General features: G+C 37.1%; 1 protein-coding gene across 1 annotated transcript; it reads left to right on the top strand.

The window, feature by feature from the left end:
- The first annotated feature begins 1,773 nt into the window (after positions 1 to 1,773).
- Positions 1,774 to 21,419, top strand: LOC146310904 (phospholipase B1, membrane-associated-like). The gene is made up of 43 exons (XM_084742817.1): positions 1,774 to 2,058; positions 2,828 to 2,883; positions 3,054 to 3,117; positions 3,279 to 3,342; positions 3,506 to 3,540; positions 4,048 to 4,114; positions 4,205 to 4,253; positions 5,172 to 5,237; positions 5,345 to 5,410; positions 5,506 to 5,561; positions 5,731 to 5,803; positions 6,224 to 6,331; positions 6,484 to 6,537; positions 6,951 to 7,019; positions 7,733 to 7,807; positions 7,890 to 7,950; positions 8,062 to 8,120; positions 8,453 to 8,526; positions 8,641 to 8,684; positions 9,352 to 9,460; positions 9,962 to 10,013; positions 10,125 to 10,205; positions 10,471 to 10,536; positions 10,636 to 10,736; positions 11,035 to 11,116; positions 11,364 to 11,468; positions 11,968 to 12,063; positions 12,156 to 12,227; positions 12,325 to 12,402; positions 12,510 to 12,570; positions 12,654 to 12,712; positions 13,841 to 13,908; positions 14,525 to 14,568; positions 14,711 to 14,810; positions 14,919 to 14,970; positions 15,719 to 15,799; positions 16,645 to 16,710; positions 17,684 to 17,778; positions 18,126 to 18,207; positions 19,042 to 19,146; positions 19,432 to 19,527; positions 19,652 to 19,726; positions 19,816 to 21,419. The coding sequence occupies exons 1-43, from the start codon at positions 1,998 to 2,000 to the stop codon at positions 20,155 to 20,157; spliced, it is 3,369 nt and encodes a 1,122-aa protein (XP_084598943.1). The 5' UTR covers positions 1,774 to 1,997; the 3' UTR covers positions 20,158 to 21,419.
- Positions 21,420 to 21,709: the final 290 nt, after the last annotated feature.

Below are 21,709 nucleotides of genomic sequence, written 5' to 3' on the forward strand. Positions count from 1 at the left end.
GTGATTTTAAGTATTATTTTATGATATTCTGCAGAGAAGATCAAGATGGCAAGGCAGTACAAAGTGTCAGAAGGGAGGTTCATTTTGGTCCATGCCAAAGGATTGTGAATGCTGGCTCACTGTCACCGTCCTGGTGTACTGGGACACTTGAATTGATGTGAGTCATCATTGTTAATTGTACTGATAACATCTGTATTTTTTGCCACGATGACAAGTCAAAATGTCTGCTGTGAAACAGGCCCAGAGTGTACAGGAACATCTCCCAGCATGTACGGGCTGAATTGTCTGAAGAAACACGTGCAAAGTTTGGATGAAAAAGACTAAAGCCCTGCGAAACATCCAGATACACACAGACATTTAATGACTGACTAATCAACCAGGGACTGTCAGTGGTGATGGACAAGAACAGAAAAACTATAGCGGTGGCACATGCAACTGTTCCATGCAGGATAAAGAATATGAGAAGCTGCAAAATCTTCAACACCTGTCTTCTGGCAGATGGATGACAAATACCAGGAACATACTGTAAAATCTCTATGGTGTTGAATAATCAGCACATTTTCATGCAACATATCTCCGTGTTATAAACTGCAAGTATTTCCTGCAGCTTGATGTAAATCTGATAACTCCACAACATTAAGATAACTAGTTTTACTCTCTCGACTCCAAGGGTCAGACTATCTGCAAAGACAATCTAAGGACAGACTCATAAAGTATTTTGCAATCTAATCACATCACATCTCATCTCATCTCATCTCCAAAACTGAACTTAAATTGCTGGTTGTTAACATATAATTATATAACTCTGCTGAAATTTATGCAACACCAGCTAGGTACATGTATCATCACAGTTTACAAAGTGTCTTGTGAACGTGCTTTCAAAGTTAAAGAGTAACATTTTATAAATGATTTTAAATAAACGCTTTATCCTCGTGGTTTACATAGTTCTCTCAATGTTATGAATGATGTACTTCAACATGGAAAACCTGGACCAGTGAGATTTTAAACATTGATTTAAAGGCGGAAAGTTTATGGTTTGTTATTCAAGCTTTTACACCTAAGTGACTTTTATTATGAGCCTGTAATGTATTCATTTCCCCGGTTAATGGAAAATCACTCTGGTTACTATCATTGTGTTCACAAACTCCGACCTTTTCCTTGAAATGATGGATGTGCTCAGTCTGACCTCTTAAGAAGATGTTTATGTGACCAAACGCAAGCGTGTAAACTGGAGTTGCAGATTTTGAGCATTTTCCTTAAAATAATTAAGATGGCTAACAATCGATTAATTGATTGATTTTTTTCTTTTTTTTTTAGAATGATCATTATTATTCATTTTAAGTTTAAGCTTCCGTATTCAACAAATGCAGACAAAGACCAGACAAAACAACGTCAAATTAGATGCAGTTACTGCCATTTCTAGACTGTTGATCAATTGTTGCTTGATACATTTTAATTGGTTAAATTCGTAACAGCAATTTTCTGATTAATTATTAGTTATTAATCATTAACATCCCTAAACTCTCTGATTTACAGTTCAAAAGAACAGTTTTCAGCTAAACAGAAAAACAGGGAGCTTATAGATAGTGTAGATTTACAAGAAATAATATTGCATGTGACACAGATACACATTGACAAATAGATGCAGAGGTAGAGAGGAGGTGGTGTGACTTGTAGTTTGGTTGATTGTTATCCAGATAAACTGATAAGAGATAAGAGATATGAATGAGAATAAAAGAGTGTGACTGGAAAAAGTCACAGGAATTATCATTTTTCGTCGCACATGAAAGGTGGTTTTCCTCTTCTTCCCCCTTTCTTTTTTCTTTCTAAAACTTTGCCCTCCTGGGAACTTTTTTCCTTCCCCACCCCCTTTTCCAGGTGCAGTGTACTTTTACTGTCACTGAAAGCTTACAGTCATTCTTTATCTGAGTGGGGAAAAAGAGGAGGGCATTACACAAAACCCTCAGTGTGGAAGGCACTCAGTATCTCACCTCATCATGGTTCGATCTGCTCTCCTGATTCTGGCAGCTATTGTTGCATCCTGCGCCCAGTTCACAGGTAAACTACATGACATTTGACAAACTTGGACATGGATAAATGACTTTCTAGTGCAAGGTGACACAGTTATGTGATGAGATCGTAATTAAATGGTAACTGAACGGTCAGTCAGCTGGTCTGCTTTAGTTGTAGTCATGTGCACACTGTTGTTTTAAACATTGTGCATGCATTTGCTTCAATGTGGATGAAAGTCGGTCTTATTGATAAACTACCTGTTGCTTTACTTGCATATTACAAAATGTTAGATTTCTCTAAGAGTACATGATATGTTTGTTAGTTTTTTTTTGTTGTTGTTTTGGCTGATGATGTTCACAGTATAAAGAAAAGTTCGGTGTCTATGTACATAAACAATAAATGTCCATTGTGTACAAATGACTAGGAGATGCAAATACAGAAAGAACTAATACACAGACAGTTTTACATTGCACAGACTGAGTAGTGTAACTGATGACATAAACCGTAAATAAAATTACAGTCACTGTATTCTACATTATAATTTACTTCACCTTCCACCTGTATGGTGAAGTAAATTATAAAAAACATTATAGAAACATATTTATGTGTATGTATTTTGTGTCCAGGTACTATGTTCAAATAAGCTCTTATATTTTTGGGGGAAATGAGTGAAATGAATGAAAAGAGTTTTTATTCTTACATGTTAACTTTTTAAACAATCAGCTTTTTTTTAAATGAAATTTTCCCCTCTTGCCTCGTTAATTTAACTACGATCTCTTAGAAACTTATTTGTTGTTTCTTATGTTACATTTAGATGCTGTCAACGTTGATGTTCTAAAAAATGAACCATCAACAGAAAAATCAGAGAAGGTACAGTACATCAGTTATGTATGGAAACCCATTTATATAATGTGAGGGGGACAAAAGATACTGTAATGGCGTTCTCTCTCAAAGATTGGTGTTCATTAAACTCTTTGCTCTATCCACTGTTTTTGTATTCTATCAAAGCCGGTCTTTGAAATAGTTTTTCTGTGTTACAGAGTGAAAGCTACATGCCAATACTCTGCTCGCCAATACCTGCCCCTTTATCTCCATCCTCTTCAGGTACAGCACTGTGATCGTCAATAATCATTTTAATCTGTTTACCAATTCATGTGATTACTGTGATTGCATTTTTTTTATATCAATATATGTTGCGTTATGTGTCTATTGGTATATCATGGCATTGTTGACCTTTCCATTGCCACCTGTTTCCTCTCCATCAGTTCATACTCTCAGACCCGTGGATATCTCAGCTCTTCATGCCTTGGGAATCCCGCCCTCACACAGGTAGAAAATAAAAAGAGCTATTAAACAACGCGCTTACATAAATCACTGGAAGAGACAACACAAATGCAGGGGTGTCCTGAGCTGTGTTGAAGCAGAAACAAATATACTGAAACCTTTTATGAACCACCAGTCCCTCTAACAAAGTGTCTGTCTTCATCATCAGGCATGAAGCATCCAGAGTCGTCAACAGAGTAGCTGGTAAGTCTCATTTATTGTTGTTGATTTTAGTGTTAAAAATAATTGACTATTCTCCATGTATCCTACATTTATTGTTTCTCACTTTGTCAGTTTGTTGAATTTAAAGTTTTCTAAGTAGGCTCTCAGGCCTGTGTAGTCCTGGTCTTTGACTTTATTGTAGTTATGACAATACTTTTGCTCTGTCACTCATTAACTTTGAGCAGATTTAAGTTAAAAACATGTACTTTTTACACTATTAGAGGATAATCCGTCCATGTAGTTAGAGTTGGAGTTCAGTTGAAGGCCACAGTCAAGACAGCTTGGGCGTTTTTTATCTCTAGGGATAAGAAAGGGGGCCATAAATGAAGGTTGTTGACCTTCATTTCACATAAAGTGAGCAAAACTGGCAACATGAAAGGAAGCTTTCACCAGCTTCCTTTTTCACAACAGTAATTACCACATAATGTACACAATTCACTGTCTGATGGTACCACTCTGTGTGTGTGCGTTTCTCTGTGTGTTGAGTAGAGCTGCTGTCCATGTTTAACCCTGAAGTGATCACTCAACATGTGGATCAGGCCTCGTTGCAGCCCAGGTAACACACATGCACAGTTACACACATAAATGCTGTGTAAGGACATTGCTGCAGGTGTGTTTTATGTGAGTGTGTGTGTTTGTGTTGCAGAAGCTTGTTGGAGGAAGCTGAGGAACTGTCTATGTTGGTTTCACATCAGGTACACATTAACCCTCTCATAACAATGTTCTGTACTGTATTTTAAACATTTTATTTTGATAGAGAATTCTACACTGAGTGAGTTTGCCTACTAAACAAATAAGAATAAAATATTTACCATGATACTTTGACTGAAAGCAGAATATCAACAAGAGAGTTCATGCTTGTCCCTCTCTAAAGACATCTCTGTCAATATTTAGGAGAGCAAGCAACTCTCATCAAAACCGCAAAGTATCCATAGAGGTCCTGCACACTTAAATATGTGTTTTTAGCTGTAAAATTTTATTAATAAAATGATAAAAATCTGCATTTCATGGGTCAAAAGTGGCTCAAAAATCATCCTGAAACTCACAGAGCCAATGCTGAGATAGAATCGACTGTTTGGGACTGTTCTATGTCATTTATATTTAAAAACAACACTAATGCCTAACCTTATAGTGAGAGTTTGGCAGCCCACTTCATTTTCTGTGCAGATTAAACAAACAGGACATAATATGTTGATGACATGAACTTAAGAGGTGCTGGTGGCAGAGTTTTTGCCTTTAGAAAGAGCAAGCCTAGCTGTTTCTCCTGTTTTCAGTATGCACAGCTAGACTTACCATCTCCTGACTGTTGCTTCCTCAAATGTCGACCTCTTCATGTGTCACCTTTTACCAAACTGAATGCTGCAGTCTGAACTAGTTATCCTGGAACAAATGTCAAACTGTTGATGCTCTGTTTTGACCAAAGACATGCAAGTAAGATTATGTGAATTTAAAACTTATATTTTCCTATATGCGTTTATTAGAGTTTGACTAAAAGAGCGACCTGTCCAGACGAGTGTGACCTTTTTGGTCAGCCAGCGTAGGGTTAAAGCTGCCATGACATCTAACAGTGAACTGAGTAAATCACTCAGTTTCTTTTTCTCATATCTTTGCAGGTGACAGACTGGAAGTTTGTGCTGCTGTTTGTCCCAGCAGATTCCATGTGTGCCTGCTCCCCAAATGTAAGATCCCTTACTACAACAAAATCATGTCTGACATAGAATACTGTAAGTAAGAGTCTATAAGGGGTGTTAAGTTAAGAGTGTGTAAATGTTTCTTTGTGTTTCAGGTTGGTGCAGATATCAAAGTTGTTGTTCAGGAAGTGGAAGCAGCTCTGCAGTTGTTGCAGAAAAGGGTATTTTTAAGGCTTTTTGTTGAACAAAATTTTACTATGAACATAATAGCATGTAAAAAAAAACAAAAACTAAATTGCTGGTTGTATGTTTACAGCTGCATCATACTTTAGTTCATGTTGTGGTCTGGAGCACGAATCATCAGCAGTACAAGTGAGTGTTTTGAATTTTAGATAGTAAAAAGCTAGCAAAATACCTTTTATAAACTATATTTACTACTTTATTTTGACATGAATAGAAACCTTGTTTTTTTATAGTGCTGAGATCCTTTTTAATTGAAAAATGCATGTGGCAGTTATGTGCTTGCTTTGTTATTTTGTAGCCGGTGTGAGTGTATGAGAGATGAACGTATCAACCAGCGACTACATAAAGCAACTCTTCTGAAAACACTACAGGTAAAAGTGCATCGAGAAACGGTATTCGTGTGCTTGTGGGTAAAGGGATAGTTTGGATTTTTTGAAGTTGGGTCGTGCGAGGTACTTATTCATAGTCAGTGTGTTACCTGCAGTAGATGGCAGTTGGCACGGCCCCAGTTTGGAGAAGCAGAGAGGAGTACCAGCACAGAAGAAATGTACTTCTAAATATGGTGCACACTTAAACTGATATAGATTTTTTTTAAATCATGCTTTGCTACTGACCCTGTTCACAGCAGAGCATTGCTTAGTTTAATACACTGACTAGACTGGGGGACGTGCCGACCACCATCTACTGTAGGTAATACACCGACTGTGGATAAGTCCACTTCAAATAATCCGAACTATCCCTTTAATGCTCATCTGAATCATAACTGGCTACTTTTCAAATCTTGTTTTCAGGACTCTCTGAGTCATGTCTTGGAAAATCCAGAGTGGCACAGTAAAAGTGAAGACTTCACTGCTGTGCTGCAGTCTGAACCAGTTATACTTGAAGAAACCTCAGACTCTGTGAGTAAATAAAAGCTTTTTTCCAGACACCCTAATCAACAATACCGCAACTAATAACTGTAAACTGTACAGCCTGCCTTCCAGTAACAATGCATTAGAGACCCTTGAAATGGCTAATGTGTAACTAGCATATATGGTCTGTTTCTCTGCAGGAGAACACATGGTCAGATCCAAACCAATTAGCTGTTCAGCTGTGGACCAACCTGGTGAGTCCTCACGAATCAAAGTCCTGAATAATAATTGAATGTACAGTGTTTCAGACATCATGCTGTCTGAAACCCTTCAACACGTTCTGACCCTGAAGTTGACCCTGAGTCTCAGTTGTAAAATCATCCACTAGGGAATAGTTGCTGTAATCCCTCAAAGCAAAACTAAGATGAAACAATGATTATGTTTATTACTCAGACAGCAGATTAGATAAGAGATGTACTAAAAGATGAACTTGATGAGATTATCCTAAACAATGACTTTGTCCAGCTTTGATCATCACAGGTCTACATGTATATGCAAAACAAAAATTGTGTAATCAGTGCTGTTTGACACTGGGTGGTCATTAGCTGTGCAGAATGGCCTCATTCGCACTTAAAATCTTAACCAATCATAGCTTTCCCTCCTCCAGCTTCAGCCAACAGCAGATCAGCCAGAGGTCATGAACAGCAGCGTCACTAGTATTCCTTGCCCTACCCAGGTAAGACACGCCATCCCATAATGCAGTCTATTCAAAAGCCAACCCTAAATTAAGTAGAACCATGTGTAGACCTCTTCATTGTATGCTCACTGTACAGACATTATTCAAACATTCATTGCCAAAGATAGTTCATGGCAATTTTTTCCATGTGCTTAGGTCAAGGCTGACTTCTTCTTCTTTATTTTATTAAACAAGGAAAGCAGAAGCACATGAAAATAAAAGGAAAAACGAACGAACAAAAAATGCTGTGCACATCAGATTTATTTTTGTTTTTCACATTTGTTCATTTCTTTTTAAATATCATATTGTGAACTTTTACATCCCCATTAAAAAGCAATGCACACAAAATTTATGGGATCACCCAACCGAGTAGATGAGCTATGTAAAATTAAACTTCTGTGGTGCTTTCATATGAATTGTTCCCTCTAAATTGAATGGAAAAGAAAAAAAAAAACTTGTTCCCAGTTAAATTGTTTGTGCTTAATAAATGAATGTTTCAGATAAATATTGTGCCGCTAGAATTGCCAAACTTGTAAAACCTAAACTAAGAAAAAGCATCTATCACTATCGGTCAGGGAAAAAGCACATTTTTAACCCTTGCTTCCCCATGTACATTATCCATGCTATGCCTGGCATGTGTGAAAAGGTGCAAGAGGTAAATGTTCCTGAACAGACTTTCATCTTTATACTAAGATTTTGATCTCTCATCTCAGGAGCGACCTTTCCTGCGAACACAGAAAAACTCGCCCCCTGTAAGAGAGAGAAGAGCCTCCACACCAGTAGATCCTGTAAGTCTATCAACTTCAGACCCACAGTGTAGAACTACAGCATGTACAGCTGATCTTATTTAAAAATACTGCATGTTTGCAGGTTATGGGCACTGAGGTACCCTGCACAGACCGAACTCCATCTCCCATCACACCCACTTCAGGTAAAACATAGTATATATATATATATTTTTTAGCTTTTATTCTGCTAATGTATTTTGGGAAATGCAGTTCAGTTCAACTCAGTTTAACCTCCTTATTATCTCTCTGTGTAGTTCATGAACTCAGACCTGGAGATATCAAGGTGGTGGCAGCAGTGGGTGACTCTCTGACAGTGAGTGTGTCCTTACATTTTTTGCTACAGTCAAATTTATTTCTAAAATGTACGTATCCCAGTAGACATTAATATAGATTAAGACCAGATGTACAGTGTGCAAACATGCAAACATGACAACCAGGATGAAAATGTGGTAAGGAAGGAGTTGGGTAGATCATCAGTAAAAATGATAATGCTAAAGTAAAATAAAAAGCTTTAATACCAAGGAATAAATTTCAGATATGCACGGTGGCCCGTGACTCCTGCAGTATACAGTAAATCTTTCTGGTTCAATCAATATTTCCTGAGGTTCTACATGGTCTCATTATTATCTCTGATGTTTCCTGCAGGCAGCCAATGGTGTCGGCGCTCAGTCAGACAACCTTCTGTTAGTGATTAATCAGTACAGAGGACTGTCATGGAGGTGAGATAAGCTGAAGTACACCTTTGTTCAAATTTTGATTGTGTGGGAAAGTACATCATGTGGTGATTTTGGGAGCTGCATTTAAAACTAACACGCTGTTTCTTCCATTTTCAGCATTGGTGGTGATGAAAACATCAACAATGTGACCACTTTGCCAAGTATGTTTGTCTAGTCTTTCTTTTTTTTTTTAATTATTTGCATTGCATTAAATTAAATAGCATAAAACGCTAACTTAAGTTTTATCTAATCAAATATCAGATGTCCATTATTGGCCGATTGTAACGTGCATTAATGTGCTTAATGACGTCTTATAGTGTCTTATCACCATCATTACAGGCTTCACTGCCCAGCTGACCTAATTTTTATATCAGATAGCAAGCTGAGTCCACTAAATATTTTAAGATGCCCTTGATAATTAACGTATTAATATTTAAAAATAAACATAAAATAAAATTCACAAATTTATCAGAAACTGTAAATTGCTTGCTCAAATAATGCTGCAGAAAAGCAATAAATCATAGAATAAAATGGCAGATCATTTTAAAAACAAAACCAATGATATATTCTACTGGTTAAATATTAAAAATGAAAAATTACTTGATTCAGAGTTTTCAACAAAAAAGCTAGGAATATGGCTTTGCCTTAAAATATTCAGAATAAACTTTCACACTCAGTTCAAATGTGATTTAATGTTTTTTTGCTGTTCATTAGAAATTATATGATATATGACTGTATCTGCTAAAAATACAGACTGTACACAGTTCCATGTATCCATCAAAACTCCATTTGGGTTTTTCTGACCTCTCCTGTTTTTGTGATCTGCAGACATCCTGAAGGAGTTTAACCCCTCCCTGACCGGCTTCTCAGAGGGAGTCGGTAACGAGGACTCTCGTCAAGCCGCACTGAATCAGGCTGTTGCAGGAGCGAAGAGTGGGTCAGTCATGTTCTTTACTGTGTCGTCTTTACCTTTAATCTCAGTACATAAAACTAGTGAGGCACAATAATGGATTTTTGACAATACTTTCCAATTCATTTTGGCTGATTGCCAACGCTGATACTGTTTTATGAGCATATTTTTTCCATTTAATATCTGAGAACATCAAGTCTCTCCTGTGGTGGAACTAACATATTATTTTTCCTACTCTTATAGCAGATGCAGTCACATAATGCAATGCCTTTCACAGTGTACACATTCACTGGACAAAATAATTGACATTGTTTTTTCTCTGTTTTTCACAAATTTGTAAAATTTTTGAATTTGTGGTTGAGATGACCGCTTCTGAGCAGTTAAGCAATTTAAATCCTATATCTGCCAATTGCAGTGGCATGCCGATAATATTGTGCATCCCCACATGAAACCTTAGTAGAACCACCAAGAATTTGCTCTTCTTAAAATGTTACCATCTAAACTTTTTATTTATCTGTCTGTTTTCAGTGATATGGTGCGACAGGTGCGCGTTCTGGTGAACAAAATGAAAAATGACTCGGTAAGACAGTCATGGTGAACTACAGACAGATAAGCACTCGTGATCTTTGTCTCAGTTTTATGTTCACAGTGACCAAATTAACAGAGGATTTACCTCTTATCTCCTTTACAGAGCATTGATTTCTACAATGACTGGAAAGTGATCACCATGTTTATTGGCGGCAATGACATCTGTGACTTCTGCACAGACAGCGTGAGCAGTTTTTTTTTTTTTATCAAGATTTTTGCAATATTATTTAATATTTTGTATTCAGTTTGGCATCATGCTTTGCTTATTTTCGTGTTTGCAGAACTGTCCTAAAGTAAATTATCTTGGAGGACAAAAATAAAGATTTATTTATCTGCTGATATTTCAAAAAATATTGTTCAAGATCTATTCTGTGTCACGTTTATGTATGCACACCTTCCACCTTATGCTTTGGGTCTTGTGTATTAATGATAAAATATTATTTCCACAGATCTTTTTCTCGCCCAGGAATGTGGTCCTTCGCATCCAACAAGCTCTGGACATCCTCCATAGTGAAGTATGTTTTCATCTGCTTAACACCAACATACAGCTTCACTGTATGTTAGCAAGTCATAATCACAGACAGCCAACAAACTTTATGTTTTGTGTCATCCAGGTGCCTCGTGCCATCGTCAACCTGGTAGAGCTGTTAAACATTGTACCGCTGCGTGATCTGCACAAAGATAAGACTCTGGGCTGTCCCACCTGGTTTGTAAGGTCAGTGATCTCAACTGATAATGATTTATTTTAGGCGGGCCTTTATTTAAGGTGCCTAAAATACATTTTGTCATCGACCTTGTCCACATCAGTTCATTGTTTAGCTTCCTACACCAGTACTCCTGCTGCTTCCCCCAAAACTAAGGGCGTACTGACAGCCACCTACTGCAAATAATACACTAACTATAGATAAGTACCTCATACAACCCCACTTCAGAAAATCCAAACTATCCCTTTAACAGTTTGCCCAAAAAACCTGATAAATCACCATTTAACAGTTTTGATGTTTATGTTTCAGTTTAGTTTGTCCCTGCATACTGAAGCCTAAAGAGGGATCCGCTGAACTCCAGAAGGTCCATGAGTTCAATCGGGCCTACCAGGTACAACACTCAAAGAAAGTTTTTGTACATATTCCTAAGGACTCAACAAACGTCTGTGGTCACAACACAAGTTTCTTTCTCGTCTTAAGCTGGCTTTGAGAACTTGAATGTAAATTGAATCTTTTAACACCCATTGTAAAGACTGATTCATCATTATCATCATAACACCATCATCTCCAAATAACTGGCACAGAAAAGTCAAACATTTATTTTCTGGTCTTCATCTTCTGTCTGTCTTTCCATTCAGCGTACTATGAGAGAACTGATCGACTCTGGGCGATACGACACACATAACAACTTCACTGTGGTGCTGCAGCCCGCCTTCAGGGAGATTTACCTTCCCACCTTAGAGGTAAGAGCCGACACACCTGAAACATTAAAGGGATGATTCACCCTCAAATCAAATAAACATATTTTTCCTCTTCCCTGCAGCGTCATTACATGTACATATATCGACAGTTTCATAGAAATGAAGTAGTTCCTACATGAAACTGCTTATAACAAAATCTGTGGATTATTTTGAGAAACCAGGTCATGATTTCTGGAAAGAGACACTGTCGAGTTTTTCCAGTGTATGCTGCGTTGAGCACCATAATTCGAGAGCCTTCCAGTTCTATTTTATTTGAGAGAAGGCAGACATCTCTTAGGCAGATATCTCCAAAGCTCTGCAGCTCACACCAAAACAATCTGGACGGATAAATGGCACCATGAGCAAGAGGAAAAATATGTCATTTTGATTTTGGGGTAAATTGTCCCTTTCACTGATTCCTCATTAATTTAATTATGTCATTTATTTGTTTGTTTATTTATTTATTTATTTATTTTTCCCTCCTATCTCTTCATTTTAAAAGGATGGCCGGCCTGATCGCTCGTACTTTTCACCCGACTGCTTTCATCTCAGCCAGAAAGCTCACACTCAAATGGCTCGTGGTCTTTGGAACAACATGGTAGGATTTTGCTTCATTAAAATACATTTGTAATTTGGCATGTATGCTTTCATTATTTGCAATATAAATCACTGTCTGTAATAATCTCTCAGTTAGAGCCAGTGGGCAACAAGACTTTTTCACAAGACTTTGAAGCTGGCATTAGTTTGAAGTGTCCCTCCAAGGTAACTTTGCTCCGAAATTGATCAAAACCTGCACATCATATGCTGTTGGTTTTGTAATTTTTGTGTATTAATGTATTTTTGGTTGCTCCTTTATTAGACCAACCCATTTTTCAGGACTGCAGTCAATAGCAACTACACGTTTCCAGGCCCTCCCCCCACTCCTGCTCCTGTTACAGTAAGTTTCTGTCTTTCACACACAGCACAACTGTACAACAGCAAATAATTATTAATAATGCATGATTCCACGTTACAGATACAAGTTGTGTCTCTGTTGTTGTTTAGAATTGGGGCAGTGACTTTTCCTGTGTTAACACAGCTCCATCCAACTCTGTGCCCACTTCAGGTAAGAATTCATGCTGTTTACGCCGATAATACCTGGAAATGGACAGTTTAGATGAAAATAAGCTCATGTTGATGTCTTGTTAGCTCACAGGATTCGACCAGCAGACATCAAAGTGGTGGCTGCTCTGGGAGACTCTATAACGGTATGTTTGCACACTAGATGTAAAATTACAATATTGATTAAAATACTTAAAGATCTCCCTGGGCTTCAAATTGCATATCAAACTCCTCGCTTGATGTACTTATTTCTCCAAGTTTTATATTTTGTCTGTATCTTTTCGACTTCTCTCTTTCTCTTTTCTTCGTCCTGCAAAGCATTTCTCTATTTCTATTTTTTCTATTTTCTATTTTAACAGCACTTTATATTATCAGATACATCATGACAAGGGCTGTTTTATTTCCTCTGCTGTTCACAGATTTTTTTTTTACAAAATTTAAGAACTTGCCAGGAAAGATTGGAATAAAAATAAAATGAGGTTTACTAGAATAAAACAGCATTAGAACTTTACATATTTGACTCACTTCATCCAGAATTTAATGAACACATTTTTCTTAAGACGGAGAGAAAAAAAAAATCTTTTCCATATCTTAAATGTCATTTACTGTACTCTGGGTTGTTCAGGAAATAACCAGTGCACTTTTGTACATGCAGACACAAAATGCCAAACTTGATCAGGACGTCTTGCTTGAAAATCAATATTTCCTAAAAATTATGGAAAATTATAAGGGCAGGTAGTACGGTTTTTAGTGCTTTGGCATATACTTTAGAGATGTCCAGTGATAAGACCTTGATTGGCTTTAGCATATTTCTGTTTTGACACATGCCAAATAAATTACATTTGGTTGCATTCTTGCTAATAGATGTTGCCTGTTACCTTTTTCTTATTACTTATAATAAATAATAATACTATAATGAATAACAATAACATTGACAGAATAAATTTCTTTGTGCAAGTAATAAAACTGCAATATAAGAATTTCTACACACCATTTATGCAAAATCCAGATAGTCATAACTTTTACCTTTGGAATCTCCACCGGCACCAGGAATGAAGTTATGTGGCTTTGAATAATGCTAAGATAAATGATTAAATGATGACCCACTGATGGGTCGATTGTGTTACCTTCTACTTTTTTCTCTAGGTGTCTATAAATCAAGTTAATGTGCAAGCTGAGAGAACATTATCAATTTAAAGGGTCAGGGAGAGAAACAGAGAAAGAAATGTGTGTGGAAAAGATTGAACACTATAATCATCTCTCTCTGCATGTAGGCCGGCTTCGGTGCGAAGTCAAACAGTCTGCTGCAGCTAAGAACTGAGTACAGAGGAGTGTCATGGAGGTGAGAGACTGCACACAAACTATATTCATGACACATTTATGCGCATTATATTGTGATCAATGCAATGCACATAATGCATGATGAACCATACTGTGATTAACACTAATCCCTATGCTTCATTATAGTTTAATATATCCATATCTCTCCTATTATGGGCCAACATATTCACCACTTCTATCAAGTCACTTTTTCATCTCCAGAATCAGAAATCAGATCTTTACGCTTACCAGACCAGTCACCCCTTGTAAAAACCTGTTTCGGTCAATTCAGTCAAATCTGTATAATATTTAGGATCTATACTGTGGCACAACATCAAGCAGCTCCCAGGTCAGTCTGTTGGTAAAAAACAGCTATTATATTCCTGATATATTTCAGACTTTTGTTACAGGATAATTACTTTATGTTTTGAAACTAAAGATCTGTATTCAAAACTGTAATCAGCAATCTATTTTTTTTTTTCAAATCAAATCTGTGGGAGACACATGATGACCGAAGACCCATGAAAGCCATTTAGTCTTTTCACCTCCGTTGCACATTTTGCTGTCATTTAATGCCATTTTTTTATGTTCTAAAATAAATCTAATGAAATCAATTATTTTTGTTTTTCATTAACAAGCATTGGAGGAGACAAAAGTCTTGAGACTGTCACAACATTGCCTAGTAAGTAATAAATATGCCTCATCTGTCCTGTGTCCTTCTTGACATGTAATGCATGTTAGCACCACTAGATGACAGAGTTGGACTGTAACATCACCAGTATTTTGCCTCTTGTGCAGTAATTTCTCTACTTCTTTTACATCAGATATCCTGAAGAAGTTCAATCCTAAAATCAAAGGAGTGTCACTGGGAAGAGGGACAGGGAGGGCTGGCTTCAACGTGGCTGTATCAGGAGCTAAAATTGCGTGAGTTCTAACGTTGCATTGATCTTTTCTCAGGTTCACTTTCATGGACTTTTGTGCTGCCTTTTAAATATTTTGTGCACTAATGAAAATCTTTCATTTCTCATGCAGAGGAATCCCAGGACAGGTCCGAAACCTGATTGATAAAATGAAAAATGACGCTGTAAGTTTACACTATATTAATGGATGCACAAATTATAATACATCAATGTGCAAAAATGTACAGGAGCTTATGCATTCACCTGAGAAAAAATGCTCTATTTTTCTGAATTATGAGATAATTTTTCATGTAAAAAAAATGGCTGAACTGTAAGACCTGTGAACCATCCTAACCATTCACTTGCTATATTTTTTCATGAAAATGATCCAATAATGATCAATCTATTTTTTTTTACATGAAAGATTATGTCAGAAATTCAGAAAATCAAAAACTTTTCTTGCATGAAAATTATCTATTAATTCAAGAAAACAGAGACATTTTTCCTTGGAAATTATCTCATAAATTCAGAAAAACAGAACCACTTTTTACATGAAAAAAATTCCTCCTAAATTTAGGAAAATAGGATCATTTTTAAATGAAAAATGATCTCATGAAATCAGGAAAACAGAACCTAATTATTTCTGACATGGAAAATCACAGTATCTCATAAATTCAGAAAAATAGTACAATTTTTAATAGAAAAATATCTCATATAATCAGAAAAACAGAACAAATTTTTTTCATGAAAAATTATCCCATACTTTCACAAAAACAGAGCTGAAATTTTTTTGCATAAATATTATCTCATATATTCTGAAAACAGAACAAGTTTTTTCTCAGGTGAAAGCATTAAGCTTCTGGCTTCTATAAAAATGTCATCTTTGTCATCTCTTTCATTCTGACTGTCTCTCCATCCTTTTAACGGACGTAGACGGTGGATTTTGAGAATGACTGGAAGCTGGTGACCCTCTTCATTGGAGGCAATGACCTGTGTCAGTACTGCAACGACCGCGTGAGTTGCTTTAAGAAGTTGTCACAGGGAATGATGGATGATGAAGGACATGTTCAGAGCACTCCCCTCAGTCTCCTCCATTAGCCCAGTGGTTAAACATCCCGTAGTGTTGTGTGATGCTCTGTGTACAGAGCCGTCTCATGATATCACTCCCCAAATGGGACTGCGCACTGGAGCAGAATAATCAAGCTTTGTGAAACAGCCCTCCCCTAATTGTTTTATTGTGTCAGAGTAAGATGAGAGCAGACATGGTTTCTTCTCAATGAGCACATTCTGTCACTTCACCCCTCCAACACAAAACAGCCCCCTCTCCCCTCTATCTCAGCCTCTGTCTGCATGAAACCAGCACACGAGGCACAGTGACAGGCCTTGTTCTCTACGAGGCATAAACAACACAGAGGTCAAGCCAGACTCTCTTCATCCTGTCTCTGTCTCTCCTTCTCCTTTCTCATTTTGCCTCCATTTCCCTTTTTTTCCCCCCCTCTTTTTCTCTTTCCATTACCGTCCTCGCTCCACTGACAGGATAGTCTCTCTTTTAATGTTTGTGCTTTGAAGCAGAATATCAAAGCGCAGCATCAATTTAAGATGAGCTCTGAGACTGTGGTAGTGACAGCTTAGGGTTAGTTGTTGCTCGTACGCTCATGCATGTTGTATGGCGTCGGCTCTTTTGGTTGATATGTGCTTTTTGGCTGCAAACTTGGCCGGTTTCCCTGAAATGTGCTGTAATTACTCTACTTTTCTCTGTTCACAACAGAGAACAGCTGCTAATGAAGGAAAAACAGTGAGGACAGATGTGTTCATGATGAATTATTAAAAACCTGCCCTGTAATCTTATTATTCTACAGGCCACTCTGTCACCTCAGAACTACAGCCATCATATGATGACAAGCTTGGACATGCTTTACAAAGAGGTAACATGATGTTTTCTGCTAAAAAAAATATATATATAATATGATTCTTCAAAAATACTATAACAGACTAAAGAAAATGCCAAGATTAAGTATGTTTGCATTGTCTTTTCTTCCCTTAAAGGGACAGTTCACTACAAATTCAAAAATGCATATTTTCCCTCTGATCTGCAGTGCTGTTTATTGATGTGTATTGTTTTGGTGTGAGTTGGTGAATTTTGAAGATAATTGGCCATAGAGATGTCTGTCTCCTCTCGAATTTAACGGAAATAAGTGGCACTCGGCCGTAGTTACCACCCTTAAAAAATAGGATTTTGACACCAAAAAACATGAATTTTAGAGACTTTGTTTCTTGTATTCTAGTAACTTTAAAAGAATGAAAATAACAAAATAAAATCTTTCCTTTAAACATTTGCATTTGAAAAAATACATTTTAAAAAACTCAACATGTCTAGTTTCATGTAGGAACTATTTTCTTTCTAGTGAACTATACTTGCCAACTGTCACTGCACAGTAGAAAGCGTGCATCTACAAACCCCCACCAGCAATCTCAGTGGTGTTCAACATTACAACTCAGCCACAGACGCCATTAATGTTTACATACCGTGCTGTCACAAGCCCGAGCCTCTCGTCCAGGAGTAGATGCTTCTTTCTGTTACGTTAGGCAGATGTAGTTTGGTAAAAAATAAAATAGTTCTGACATGAAACTTCTCACAACAAGGTATTGAATAACTGTCAATATTTCTGGAAAGAATGGTCTCTTATTCCATGTATTTGAGAGAAGGCAGACGGCTCAAAAACTCACACCAAAATGGATAAATATCACTATAGGTAAGAGGAAAAATATGCATTTTTGATTCTGGGGGGGAACTTTTCCTTTAAATTATCACTGACAAAAGATTGACAAGTTTGACATTGACAGATCTGAAATGTAGTCTTTGAAACTGTATTAAGATCACGTGGTCTCTGGCTGTAGGTACCCAGGGCAATTGTCAACGTCTTGGAGATCCTGGAAATCGAAGGCCTTCGCAGGATCAAAAGGGACAGTCTTGGATGCAGTGTGTTACAAAAGTACATTCACTGATCCTCGCACCAAAATCAATCCTACACGAAGACCATTGAGTCCGAGAGACTCCTTTGAATCACCAGCACTTCTCTTAATATTGATCTAATAACCCAGTGAAGTGGTGTATCCCATGAGGAGTTCATTTGTAAAAACAGATGAACAAAAACAAACAAAAAAAAAAACACCAGTTTGATTGGTATTCCTTAGAGCGCATCAAAAAAACATGATTTTGGAAAATAATAAAAACTGAAATATGTGTGTGTGCTATGTCCAGAATGTAGCATTAAGTATCTGTCAGTAATTACTATAAAAAAAACATAATTATCTGTGTATTTTCACCTTTGTTCTTCAGGTATGTCTGCCCGTGCTTCTTATTAGCAGGAGAGAATTCCCCAGAGCTGGCTGAAGTAAAACGGATCAATCGGGAGCTACAGGTTAGCAGACAGTAACATGCGTGACCAACATCTAGTTAAAGTCCCCCTCCACTGAAAAATGAGTTTTGCTTCTTGTGATTTCACTTTGATGTCTGACCTTTACTGCGCAGAATAATTTATGTGCAGAGGCAGTTTTCGGATTCGTGTGCTGAGGGGGGAAACTTTCTCTGTGCTCGCCTAAAGTTTAAGACATGCACACATGAGCACAATTTTGTGACATCATAACTAGTTTGGAACCAATCTTTACTTGGGTAATGTAGTGTGATGTATCCATTTTCTGAGCTACATGTCTGTTTACTCCCTATTAATGATATAGCAACATTATCTTGGACGACAAACTGTGATTTTTCATTCTTGAGTTAGATACTTTGCTTTTCAGTTTGTTTGGTACATATTGTTAATAGCAATTATCTTTTGTGTTTTTGAGCATTTTCAGCATTAGCAATATTAGCCTAGCATTAGCATTGTCATCTTCACTCAAACTTAATAGAAACTAAACAAAACTCACCAAAAACGTCTTGGCCAGTGAAGATATTCTGGCCGTAGGACACACACCATTTCTCTCTGCTGCTTCTCTGATGTCCGACTTCCCTCTCGTTCCTCTCCTGATGTTTTCACACCTGAAACAGTGAATAAAGGGATCGTTTCAACCAAACCAGAGTCGGTGATGCACTAAAAAAATGAGCCAAGATGTTTTTGTTGAGTGTTTTTTGTTTGTTAGTTAGTGTTGTTTCTGTTGAGTTTGAATGAAAATGGTGAGTTTTCAGATTTTCAGATATTTACATTTTTATAGATTCATGACTTTTCAATAAGTGTTTGTGGTCTTTCTTTCAGATTATGACAGAGAGTTTGGTGTACGGAGGCCGCTATGATGGCCGAGAGGACTTCGCTGCCGTTGTGCAGCCCTTTTTTAAGAACACCATCGTTCCTTTGAATGCTGTAAGTTCTCCGTGTACCCCCAATCCTACGCTGCACTACAAACAAATATTAGCTCTGGGGCAGTAACAAGGCCTATCCCTTTTTATAATATGGCTATCTGTAGCTAGTGTCAGCAGGATTTGACCGTCTTGCTTTAGTTAGCTGTACAGTAAATTCCTTGTGTGCTGTTTTTATATTTGTGTATGATATACTGCTGCATTTTTTAATAAAGTCCTGTTTAAAAAAAAACCTGCCCTTTGAAGCACATAATTCCTAAAAGTACTGATGTCATTATTTTCTCTCCAGGACAGCAAACCTGACACCACCTACTTCTCTGTGGACTGTTTCCACTTCAGTGAGCGGGGACATGCTGACATGGCTGCAGCTCTGTGGAATAACATGGTGAGTTTAAAGGGTAACTGTGTTTGACAGGGGAAGAAATTTTGGGTAAGTCTTTCCAAAATTACCTCATCTCACTGCAATTTAGTGGTGGACTGAGCAAAGATGTGCTCTGTTTTATCTCTAGTTGGAGCCAGTGGGTAAAAAACAGATATACAACAATTTCACAAACAGCAGGAGTAACATCAAATGCCCCACAGAGGTAAGAAAGCTGCCACCACCAAGTTGTGATTTATCTGTAAAGTTTGTGGATGTGACTGAATCAAAGACCTCCACTCTTTTGTGTTCCAGGAGCATCCTTACATCTTCACAAAGGTGAACAGCCTCCCCGTTTCCACCACCACAGCCCCCACACCAGACAGCACAGCTTCACCCCCCAGCTTCACCACAGCCCCCACACCAGACAGCACAGCTTCAGTCCCCAGCTTCACCACAGAGCCCACCACACACAGCACAGCCCTGCCTCTCTCCTCTGGTTGCACAGACAGTGTGCCAGTGTGGCTCGCTGCTGTGCTGGCTGTAGTGGGTATTCTGATTGGCTGGGGTGTCACCTGGCTCCTCCTCTCCTGCAGAGCCAAGAGGAACAAGAGCTTGATGACGTCTGAGGTGGAGATAAACAACACTATGTTTTAAAGTGCAACTTGCTGGATTTTTGCACTGGACTATTCACAGAAAAACATAAAAAACACAACTATGAAACAACAATTTGATATTTAAATTGAAAGCATGTTGTTTATAGTGATGATGAGGAAGGTTTTCGTAACAAGACATGATAAGATAACCCTGTCTGCTTTGCCTAGAGAAGTTAATGATACCACTTTCTATGATGCCCATGCCTATAATGCATTATAAACACTCACAATGCATTATACTGTGTTTCTAAGAATCTAATATTAATTATATTATAATTATCAATTATATTATAAAAGCACTTATAAAAAAAATCATCATGATTTATAACAATAATCATAACACATTTTAAAGCATTTTAAAATTACTTATAAAGTCAAGGGTCATAATACTTTATAATTGCTGGTCACTCACTGACATTTTTTGGCAAGGATCATTGTCTACTGTAATACAGTGATTATAATGCTTTATAAAATGGTCAAACTGTATTACAACTATGAGAAATACAGAATAATACACTATGATCTTGCCATTATGAAGTATTGTGATGTTTGATCTTATAAGTCATTATAAAACTCTTTCTGATTATTGCTATAAAGGTTTATGAATATTTACGAGTGCTTATAACTATAATTATGCATTGCTATAAGCACAGAATGGTATCTATAATGTATTATAATGTCTTACATGGGCATCATATAAAGTGTTGCCAAAAACAATACTGGATGTGGAGGTGGAAAAGCTACACCAGTCTTTACTTCAGGAAAGCAATACAGCTAATTGATATTCAGTTGATTATAACATCTGCATTTAAAACCTTACTGAAGTGAAAAAAAACAAACCATAAGCTATATTTAACTGTTGTAGCTGGTCTAACAACTGACTTACTGAGATGATGCAATCACCAACCACTACAATTCAAAAACACTGGATTTCATGTGCAAATAGACTGAAATTCCTGACTACACATTAACTTATTGCTGCTGTTATACTCTATATTCAATTTTATTTAACAAAAAATGTATTTGAAATAAGTAGTTTTCAGATAAATGTTCTGGAGTAAAATACACAACACTTGCCTCATCACTTAATTTTTAAGCACTTGAATTAAATATACTTTTTCTGAATGTAACAACAGTAGACGTAGATGTAAATATGAATCTATGAACACTGTGTGACATTTTATCATTGCATTTTTTGAAAATGATAAATACTTGAAAAGATGATGAAATTTGACTCTGTTTTCTTTTTGTCTGTTTTTTTTTTTTAAATAATCTTAATGGCTTTTTGATTGTAACAAATATTTTTGGTTACTTGGAATAAATAATGTTGCAATAATTCACATAAACTGTAATCTAGTGTTACTGCTCAACTGACACCAACAATTCATGACATGTTGCAGCCTGCCTGTTCAGGAAATCATCACCATTATATAACTGTACGCTAATGGTCTTTGTTTTGGCAGCTCAGGAAGTACAAATATCACCATATCATAATTTACGGAAGCCACCCATGCACCAATAATTCTGCTTGCACAGCGCACATCAGCTCACAT

The sequence above is a fragment of the Lutjanus erythropterus genome, chromosome 18, assembly GCF_056507025.1.
Source record: "Lutjanus erythropterus isolate fLutEry1 chromosome 18, fLutEry1.hap2, whole genome shotgun sequence".
Classification (NCBI taxonomy): Eukaryota; Metazoa; Chordata; class Actinopteri; order Lutjaniformes; family Lutjanidae; genus Lutjanus; species Lutjanus erythropterus.